At 59.6% G+C, this 10,780-nt stretch overlaps 1 protein-coding gene across 1 annotated transcript in view; it reads right to left on the reverse strand.

The window, feature by feature from the left end:
• The window catches only part of LOC144490455 (V-type proton ATPase 116 kDa subunit a 2-like), a gene marked incomplete at both ends in the record, with an annotated part of 23,207 nt that extends 12,489 nt beyond the window's left edge, over nucleotides 1-10,718 (reverse strand). Inside the window, 4 exons of the mRNA XM_078208200.1 lie at nucleotides 566-648; nucleotides 6,362-6,488; nucleotides 7,418-7,512; nucleotides 10,486-10,718. Of these exons, the coding sequence (XP_078064326.1) occupies nucleotides 566-648; nucleotides 6,362-6,488; nucleotides 7,418-7,512; nucleotides 10,486-10,718 (538 nt within the window). The remainder of the gene's footprint in view (nucleotides 1-565; nucleotides 649-6,361; nucleotides 6,489-7,417; nucleotides 7,513-10,485) is intronic.
• Nucleotides 10,719-10,780: the final 62 nt, after the last annotated feature.

Consider the following 10,780-nt stretch of genomic DNA (forward strand, 5'->3'; position numbering starts at 1 on the left):
ATAGGGTTCGGATCCAGGGTAGCGGGATGGGTGTACAGTGTCAGAGGGAGCTGGGGAATAACGGGATAGGGTTCGGATCCAGGGTAGCGGGATGGGTGTACAGTGTCAGAGGGAGTTGGGGAATAACGGGATAGGGTTCGGATCCAGGGTAGCGGGATGGGTGTACAGTGTCAGAGGGAGCTGGGGAATAGCGGGATAGGGTTAGGATCCAGGGTAGCGGGATGGGTGTACAGTGTCAGAGGGAGCTGGGGAATAACGGGATAGGGTTAGGATCCAGGGTAGCGGGATGGGTGTACAGTGTCAGAGGGAGCTGGGGAATAACGGGATAGGGTTCGGATCCAGGGTAGCGGGATGGGTGTACAGTGTCAGAGGGAGCTGGGGAATAGCGGGATAGGGTTCGGATCCAGGGTAGCGGGATGGGTGTACAGTGTCAGAGGGAGTTGGGGAATAACGGGATAGGGTTCGGATCCAGGGTAGCGGGATGGGTGTACAGTGTCAGAGGGGCGGGGGCGGGGCCTTCCTGGAGCAGGGGCTGAATTGGAAAACCCTCGTCTGTGCGACTCACCAATCACAAATCTTCTTGACTTTTTGACCGATTTGCTCCCCCCAATAGGAGATCAGGAAGGCGACAGGTTTCAGCATCTCACCCTGGGGGGAAGGAGGAGAGAGGATTGGTTCATTCAGCTCCCAATACCCAGGCAGATCACGTTAATACTCCTCACGTAACCCAGAGACCCCATTAATACTCCCCTGGTAACCCAGAGACCCCGTTAATACTCCCTGCGTAACCCAGAGACCCCATTAATACTCCCCTGGTAACCCAGAGACCCTGTTAATACTCCCCGCGTAACCCAGAGACCCTGTTAATACTCCCCGCGTAACCCAGAGACCCCGTTAATACTCCCCTGGTAACCCAGAGACCCTGTTAATACTCCCTGCGTAACCCAGAGACCCCATTAATACTCCCCGCGTAACCCAGAGACCCTGTTAATACTCCCCGCGTAACCCAGAGACCCCGTTAATACTCCCCGCGTAACCCAGAGACCCCATTAATACTCCCCATGTAACCCAGAGACCCCGTTAATACTCCCCGCGTAACCCAGAGACCCTGTTAATACTCCCCGCGTAACCCAGAGACCCTGTTAATACTCCCCGCGTAACCCAGAGACCCCATTAATACTCCCCGAGTAACCCAGAGACCCCGTTAATACTCCCCGCGTAACCCAGAGACCCTGTTAATACTCCCCGCGTAACCCAGAGACCCTGTTAATACTCCCTGCGTAACCCAGAGACCCCATTAATACTCCCCGAGTAACCCAGAGACCCCGTTAATACTCCCCGCGTAACCCAGAGACCCTGTTAATACTCCCTGCGTAACCCAGAGACCCCATTAATACTCCCCGCGTAACCCAGAGACCCTGTTAATACTCCCTGCGTAACCCAGAGACCCCATTAATACTCCCCGCGTAACCCAGAGACCCCATTAATACTCCCCGAGTAACCCAGAGACCCCGTTAATACTCCCCGCGTAACCCAGAGACCCTGTTAATACTCCCCGCGTAACCCAGAGACCCTGTTAATACTCCCTGCGTAACCCAGAGACCCCATTAATACTCCCCGCGTAACCCAGAGACCCTGTTAATACTCCCTGCGTAACCCAGAGACCCCATTAATACTCCCCGCGTAACCCAGAGACCCTGTTAATACTCCCTGCGTAACCCAGAGACCCCATTAATACTCCCCGCGTAACCCAGAGACCCCATTAATACTCCCCGCGTAACCCAGAGACCCCGTTAATACTCCCCGCGTAACCCAGAGACCCCGTTAATACTCCCCTGGTAACCCAGAGACCCCATTAATACTCCCCGCGTAACCCAGAGACCCCGTTAATACTCCCCGCGTAACCCAGAGACCCCGTTAATACTCCCCTGGTAACCCAGAGACCCCGCTAATACTCCCCGCGTAACCCAGAGACCCCATTAATACTCCCCGAGTAACCCAGAGACCCCATTAATACTCCCCGCGTAACCCAGAGACCCCATTAATACTCCCCGAGTAACCCAGAGACCCCATTAATACTCCCCTGGTAACCCAGAGACCCCGTTAATACTCCCCGCGTAACCCAGAGACCCCGTTAATACTCCCCGAGTAACCCAGAGACCCCGTTAATACTCCCCTGGTAACCCAGAGACCCCATTAATACTCCCCTGGTAACCCAGAGACCCCGTTAATACTCCCCGCGTAACCCAGAGACCCCGTTAATACTCCCCGAGTAACCCAGAGACCCCATTAATACTCCCCTGGTAACCCAGAGACCCCGTTAATACTCCCCGAGTAACCCAGAGACCCCGTTAATACTCCCCGCGTAACCCAGAGACCCCGTTAATACTCCCCGAGTAACCCAGAGACCCCGTTAATACTCCCCGAGTAACCCAGAGACCCCGTTAATACTCCCCGAGTAACCCAGAGACCCCGTTAATACTCCCCGAGTAACCCAGAGACCCCGTTAATACTCCCCGAGTAACCCAGAGACCCCGTTAATACTCCCCGCGTAACCCAGAGACCCCGTTAATACTCCCCGCGTAACCCAGAGACCCCATTAATACTCCCCGCGTAACCCAGAGACCCCATTAATACTCCTCTGGTAACCCAGAGACCCCGTTAATACTCCCCGCGTAACCCAGAGACCCCGTTAATACTCCCCGAGTAACCCAGAGACCCCGTTAATACTCCCCGAGTAACCCAGAGACCCCGTTAATACTCCCCGAGTAACCCAGAGACCCCGTTAATACTCCCCGAGTAACCCAGAGACCCCGTTAATACTCCCCGCGTAACCCAGAGAGCAAGAGAGGGATTGAGAACTCTCGATCTTCACATTCTGCTACCTTCTCTCCCTCCGCACACTCTCCCCCTCATCCATCAACGCCCCCCCCAACTCCCTCCGTTCCTGCCTCTCCTCCTTCCTCCACACTCTCTCCCACTCACTCATTTCCTCACTCCCTACAACACCCTCCTCCCTCCGCTCTTTCAATCCCTCCATCCTCTCCTCCCAATGTATTCACTGGAGTTTAGAAGAGTGAGAGGGGATCTCATAGAAACTTATAAAATTCTAACAGGGTGAGACAGGGTAGGTTCAGAAAGAATGTTCCCGATGGTGGGGGAGCCCAGAACGAGGGGTCAGAGTTTGAGGATAAGGGGGAAACCTTTTAGGACTGAGGTGAGGAGAAATTTCTTCACCCAGAGGGTGGTGAATGTGTGGAATTCACTCCCACAGAAAGTAGTTGAGGCCAAAACGTTGTGTGTGATTTCAGGAAGGAATTAGATATCGCTCTTGGGGCTAAAGGGATCGAGGGGAGGCGATGGACTAGTGGTATTATCACTAGACTATTAATTAATCCCTAGACTCAGCTGATGTTCTGGGAAACCCGGGTTCGAATCTCGCCGCGGCAGATGGTGGAATTTGAATTCAATAAAAAATATCTGGGATTAAGAATCTGCTGATGACCCATTGTCGGAAAAACCCATCTGGTTCCCTTTAGGGAAGGAAATCTGCCGTCCTTACCCGGTCTGGCCTACATGTGGCTCCAGAGCCACAGCAATGTGGGTGACTCTCAACTGCCCTCCAAGGGCACCCATGTCCCAGGAATTAATATTTTAAAATCCCTCTATTCCACCTCTCATTCCCTCACCCACTACCGCAGTCTTTTTATGGTAAGTTTGCAGATGACACCAAGATTGGTGGCAGAGTGGACAGTGAAGAAGGTTATCTCCGATTGCAACGGGATCTTGATCAATTGGGTCAGTGGGCTGACGAATGGCAGATGGAGTTTAATTTAGATAAATGCGAGGTGATGCATTTTGGTAGATTGAACCAGGGCAGGACTTACTCAGTTAATGGTAGGGCGTTGGGGAGAGTTACAGAACAAAGAGATCGAGGGGTACAGGTTCATAGCTCCTTGAAAGTGGAGTCACAGGTGGACAGAGTGGTGAAGAAGGCATTCGGCATGCTTGGTTTCATCGGTCAGAACATTGAATACAGGAGTTGGGACGTCTTGTTGAAGTTGTACAAGACATTGGTAAGGCCACACTTGGAATACTGTGTACAGTTCTGGTCACCCTATTATAGAAAGGATATTATTAAACTAGAAAGAGTGCAGAAAAGATTTACTGGGATGCTACCGGGACTTGATGGATTGAGTTATAAGGAGAGGCTGGATAGACTGGGACTTTTTTCTCTGCAGTGTAGGAGGCTGAGGGGTGATCTTATAGAGGTCTATAAAATAATGAGGGGCACAGATCAGCTCGATAGTCAAAATCTTTTCCCAAAGGTAGGGGAGTCTAAAACTAGAGGGCACAGGTTTAAGGTGAGAGGGGAGAGATACAAAAGTGTCCAGAGGGGCTATTTTTTCATGATGTGGAGATGCCGGCGTTGGACTGGGGTAAACACAGTAAGAAGTTTAACAACACCAGGTTAAAGTCCAACAGGTTTATTTGGTAGCAAAGGCCACACAAGCTTTCGGAGCTCTAAGCCCCTTCTTCAGGTGAGTGGGAATTCTGTTCACAAACAGAGCTTATAAAGACACAGACTCAATTTACATGAATAATGGTTGGAATGCGAGTACTCCCACAGTTGCGTGGACCTGCAGAGTTTCACTGGCTGTCTTGTCTGGAGACAATACACATCTTTTTAGCCTGTCTTGATGCTCTCTCCACTCACATTGTTTTGTTTCTTAAAGACTTGATTAGTTGTAAGTATTCGCATTCCAACCATTATTCATGTAAATTGAGTTTGTGTCTTTATAAGCTCTGTTTGTGAACAGAATTCCCACTCACCTGAAGAAGGGGCTTAGAGCTCCGAAAGCTTGTGTGGCTTTTGCTACCAAATAAACCTGTTGGACTTTAACCTGGTGTTGTTAAACTTCTTACTGCTATTTTTTCACACACAGGGTGGTGAGTGTCTGGAACGAGCTGCCAGAGGCAGTAGTAGAGGCGGGTACAATTTTATCTTTTCAAAAGTGTTTAGACAGTTACATGGGTACGATGGGTATCGGGGGATATGGGCCAAATGTGGGCAATTGGGACTAGCTTAGGGGTTAAAAAAAAAGGGTGGCATGGACAAGTTGGGCCGAAGGGCCTGTTTCCATGCTGTAATGCATTCGCATGGAAGAGGATTGGTTAACTAACAGAAAGCAAAGAGTGGGGGTAAATGGGTGTTTTTCTGGTTGGCGATCAGTGACTAGTGGTGTGCCTCAGGGATCAGTGTTGGGACCACAATTGTTTACGATTTACATAGATGATTTGGAGTTGGGGACCAACTGTAGTGTGTCAAAATTCACAGATGACACTAAGATGGGTGGAAGAGCAAAGCGTGCAGAGGATGCTGAAAGTCTGCAAAGGGATATAGATAGTCTAAGTGAGTGGGCGAGGGTCTGGCAGATGGAGTACAATGTTGGTAAATGTGAGGTCATCCATTTTGGTCGGAATAACAGCAAAATGGGCTGTTATTTAAATGGTAAAAAATTGCAGCATGCTGCTGTGCAGAGGGACCTGGGTGTCCTTGTGCAGGAATCTCAAGGAGTTGGTTTACAGGTGCAGCAGGTAATTAAGAAGGCAAATGGAATTTTGTCCTTCATTGCGAGAGGGATGGAGTTTAAAAACAGCGAGGTTATGTTGCAGCTGTATAAGGTGCTGGTGAGGCCACACCTGGAGTACTGTGTACAGTTTTGGTCTCCTTACTTGAGAAAGGATATACTGGGACTGGAGGGGGTGCAGAGGAGATTCACTAGGTTGATTCCGGAGTTGAGAGGGTTGGCTTATGAGGAGAGACTGAGTAGACTGGGACTATACTCATTGGAATTCAGAAGAATGAGGGGAGATCTTATGGAAACATATGAGATTATGAAGGGAATAGATAAGATAGAAGCAGGGAAGTTGTTTCCACTGGCGGGTGAAACTAGAACTAGGGGGCATGGCCCCAAAATAAGGGGGAGCAGATTTAGGACTGAGTTGAGGAGGAACTTCTTCACACAAAGGGTTGTGAATGTGTGGAATTCCCTGCCCAGTTGAGGCTCCCTCATTGAATGTTTTTCAGGCAAGGGTAGATAAATTTTTGAACAGTAAAGGAATTAAGGGTTATGATGAGCGGGCGGGTAAGTGGAGCTGAGTCCATGAAAAGATCAGCCATGATCTTGTTGAATGGTGGAGCAGGCTCGAGGGGCCAGATGGCCTACTCCTGCTCCTAGTTCTTTGTTCTCATGTTTAAACCTCTATGACTCCATAACTCTCGCCTCACTTTTCCCCTCGCACCCCTTCAATCCCATCCATCCTGCCCTCCTTCGCTCTCTCACACTCAGACACTCACGGTGACGGGATCCTCCATGGCCTCTGGAACCTCGGCAAAGTTGGCAATCACATAGCCACAGCAGGCCCTCCACAGCAGCCTCTCGAAGGCCGCCACCTTCCAGGGGTGAATAATTCCAGCCACAAAGCTGCAAAACACACAGTAATCCGGCCTCAGTCCGAGGTACAATCGGCCGCCTCACCCCCCAACCCCGAGGCCTGAGGCCCGGAAACAAGGCCTCAGGCTTCAGCTCCCAGAAGGCCTCAGCTGTGGAGAGCAGGCTCCGTTTCCCAGAGGGTCAGGGCTGAGGGAGTGCCGCACTGTCAGAGGGTCAGTGCTGAGGGAGTGCTGCACAGTCAGAGGGTCCGTACTGAGGGAGTGCCGCACTGTCAGAGGGTCAGTGCTGAGGGAGTGCCGCACTGTCAGAGGGTCAGTGCTGAGGGAGTGCCGCACTGTCAGAGGGTCAGTGCTGAGGGAGTGTCGCACTGTCAGAGGGTCAGTACTGAGGGAGTGCCGCACTGTCAGAGGGTCAGTACTGAGGGAGTGCCGCACTGTCAGAGGGTCAGTGCTGAGGGAGTGCCGCACTGTCAGAGGGACAGTACTGAGGGAGTGCCGCACTGTCAGAGGGTCAGTACTGAGGGAGTGCCGCACTGTCAGAGGGTCAGTACTGAGGGAGTGCCGCACTGTCAGAGGGTCAGTACTGAGGGAGTGCCGCACTGTCAGAGGGTCAGTACTGAGGGAGTGCCGCACTGTCAGAGGGTCAGTACTGAGGGAGTGCCGCACTGTCAGAGGGTCAGTGCTGAGGGAGTGCCGCACTGTCAGAGGGACAGTACTGAGGGAGTGCCGCACTGTCAGAGGGTCAGTGCTGAGGGAGTGCCGCACTGTCAGAGGGTCAGTGCTGAGGGAGTGCCGCACTGTCAGAGGGTCAGTGCTGAGGGAGCGCCGCACTGTCAGAGGGTCAGTGCTGAGGGAGTGCCGCACTGTCAGAGGGTCAGTGCTGAGGGAGTGCCGCACTGTCAGAGGGTCAGTGCTGAGGGAGTGCTGCACTGTCAGAGGCGCTGGGGGCGGGGAACCTACCTGAGTTGTGACTCCAGGCTCCGGGTGACCGTGGGGTCGAGTAGCGGCTCGTGATCCGTCAATCGCCGGTTTCGGACGGGGGTCCCCAAACTGTGCTGTGAGGGAAAGAGAGAGAGGGAGGGAGTGAGATAGAGAGAGAGAGACAGAGCGCAAAAAGCAGGAGGAGAAAGGGGGAGTGTGAGAGGCGGGCAGAGGGAGGGAGGGCGGGACACTCCCTCGCGGGGCCGGGGCGCTCCCTCGCGGGGCAGGGACACTCCCTCGCCGGGCAGGGACGCTCCCTCGTGGGGCAGGGTCGCTGCCTCGCCGGGCAGGGACGCTCCCTCGCCGGGCAGGGACGCTCCCTCGCCGGGCAGGGACGCTCCCTCGCCGGGCAGGGACGCTCCCTCGCGGGGCAGGGACGCTCCCTCGCGGGGCAGGGACGCTCCCTCGCGGGGCCGGGACTCTCCCTCGCGGGGCAGGGACGCTCCCTCGCGGGGCAGGGACGCTCCCTCGCGGGGCAGGGACGCTCCCTCGCGGGGCAGGGACTCTCCCTCGGGGGGCAGGGACTCTCCCTCGCGGGGCAGGGACTCTCCCTCACGGGGCAGGGACTCTCCCTCGCGGGGCAGTGACGCTCCCTCGCGGGGCAGGGACGCTCCCTCGCGGGGCAGGGACTCTCCCTCGCGGGGCAGGGACTCTCCCTCGCGGGGCAGGGACTCTCCCTCGCGGGGCAGGGTCTCTCCCTCGTGGGGCAGGGACGCTCCTTCATGGGGCATGGACTCTCCCTCGCCGGGCAGGGACGCTCCCTCGCGGGGCAGGGACGCTCCCTCGCGGGGCAGGGACTCTCCCTCGCGGGGCAGGGACGCTCCCTCGCGGGGCAGGGACGCTCCCTCGCGGGGCAGGGACGCTCCCTCGCGGGGCAGGGACTCTCCCTCGCGGGGCAGGGACTCTCCCTCGCGGGGCAGGGACTCTCCCTCGCGGGGCAGGGACGCTCCCTCACGGGGCAGGGACTCTCCCTCGCGGGGCAGGGACTCTCCCTCGCGGGGCAGGGACTCTCCCTCGTGGGGCAGGGACGCTCCTTCATGGGGCATGGACTCTCCCTCGCGGGGCAGGGACGCTCCCTCACGGGGCAGGGACTCTCCCTCGCGGGGCAGGGACTCTCCCTCGCGGGGCAGGGACTCTCCCTCGCGGGGCAGGGACGCTCCTTCATGGGGCATGGACTCTCCCTCGCGGGGCAGGGTCTCTCCCTCGCGGGGCAGGGACGCTCCTTCACGGGGCAGGGTCTCTCCCTCGCGGGGCAGGGTCTCTCCCTCGCGGGGCCGGGACTCTCCCTCGCGGGGCCGGGGCTCTCCCTCGCGTGGCCGGGACTCTCCCTCGCGGGGCCGGGACTCTCCCTCGCGGGGCCGGGACTCTCCCTCGCCAGGCTAGGACTCTCCCTCGCCAGGCTGGGACGCTCCCTCGCGGGGCAGGGATGCTCCCTCGCGGGGCAGGGAGTCTCCCTCGCGGGGCAGGGTATCACCATCGCGGGGCAGGGACGCTCCTTCGCGGGGCCGGGACGCTCCCTCGCGGGGCCGGGACGCTCCCTCGCGGGGCCGGGACGCTCCCTCACGGGGCCGGGACGCTCCCTCACGGGGCCGGGACTCTCCCTCGCGGGGCCGGCACGCTCCCTCGCCAGGCTAGGACTCTCCCTCGCCAGGCTGGGACGCTCCCTCGCGGGGCCGGGACTCTCCCTCGCCAGGCTGGGACGCTCCCTTGCGGGGCCGGGACTCTCCCTCGCGGGGCCGGGACGCTCCCTCGCGGGGCCGGGACGCTCCCTCGCGGGGCCGGGACGCTCCCTCGCGGGGCAGGGACTCTCCCTCGCGGGGCCGGGACTCTCCCTCGCGGGGCCGGGACTCTCCCTCGCGGGGCCGGGACTCTCCCTCGCGGGGCCGGGACTCTCCCTCGCGGGGCAGGGACTCTCCCTCGCGGGGCAGGGACGCTCCCTCGCGGGGCAGGGACGCTCCCTCGCGGGGCAGGGACGCTCCCTCGCGGGGCAGGGACGCTCCCTCGCGGGGCCGGGACGCTCCCTCGCGGGGCAGGGTGTCTCCCTCGCGGGGCAGGGACGCTCCCTCGCGGGGCAGGGACGCTCCCTCGCGGGGCCGGGACGCTCCCTCGCGGGGCCGGGACGCTCCCTCGCGGGGCCGGGACGCTCCCTCGCGGGGCAGGGTGTCTCCCTCGCGGGGCAGGGACGCTCCTTCGCGGGGCCGGGCCGCTCCCTCGCGGGGCCGGGACTCTCCCTCGCGGGGCCGGGACGCTCCCTCGCGGGGCCGGGACGCTCCCTCGCGGGGCCGGGACGCTCCCTCGCGGGGCCGGGACGCTCCCTCGCGGGGCAGGGACGCTCCCTCGCGGGGCAGGGACGCTCCCTCGCGGGGCAGGGACGCTCCCTCGCGGGGCAGGGACGCTCCCTCGCGGGGCCGGGACGCTCCCTCGCGGGGCAGGGACGCTCCCTCGCGGGGCAGGGACGCTCCCTCGCGGGGCCGGGACGCTCCCTTGCGGGGCAGGACGCTCCCTCACGGGGCAGGGACGCTCCCTCGCGGGGCCGGGACGCTCCCTCGCGGGGCAGGGACGCTCCCTCGCGGGGCAGGGACGCTCCCTCGCGGGGCCGGGACGCTCCCTCGCGGGGCAGGGACGCTCCCTCACGGGGCCGGGACGCTCCCTCGCGGGGCCGGGACTCTCCCTCGCGGGGCCGGGACTCTCCCTCGCGGGGCCGGGACGCTCCCTCGCGGGGCCGGGACGCTCCCTCGCGGGGCCGGGACGCTCCCTCGCGGGGCAGGGACGCTCCCTCGCGGGGCAGGGACGCTCCCTCGCGGGGCCGGGACTCTCCCTCGCGGGGCAGGGACTCTCCCTCGCGGGGCAGGGACGCTCCCTCGCGGGGCAGGGACGCTCCCTCGCGGGGCAGGGACGCTCCCTCGCGGGGCAGGGACGCTCCCTCGCGGGGCCGGGACGCTCCCTCGCGGGGCCGGGACGCTCCCTCGCGGGGCCGGGACGCTCCCTCGCGGGCCGGGACGCTCCCTCGCGGGGCAGGGACGCTCCCTCGCTCGGCACACACTCACCCCCTGGCTGGTAAAGGGCTGCGTCTCCCGCAGCACCTGGCGGTATTGCTGCATCTCTCGCAGCCGCTTCTTGAGCGAGTCGCGATTGCCGCTAACCTCCCGCAGCTCGCGCTGCAGCTGCTCACACTCTTCCTGGATCGACAGAACATCCTTGGGAGCAGGGGCACTGAGGTCAACTGACTCGTCCACATGCAGGTGGAGATCAGCCTTCTTAACCTCATTCTCCAGGTAACCTGAGAGAGACAGAGAGAGAGAGAGAGAGAGACAGAGAGAGAGACAGAGAGAGAGACAGAGA

This window comes from Mustelus asterias, unplaced genomic scaffold (genome assembly GCF_964213995.1).
Source record: "Mustelus asterias unplaced genomic scaffold, sMusAst1.hap1.1 HAP1_SCAFFOLD_3306, whole genome shotgun sequence".
NCBI lineage: Eukaryota > Metazoa > Chordata > Chondrichthyes > Carcharhiniformes > Triakidae > Mustelus > Mustelus asterias.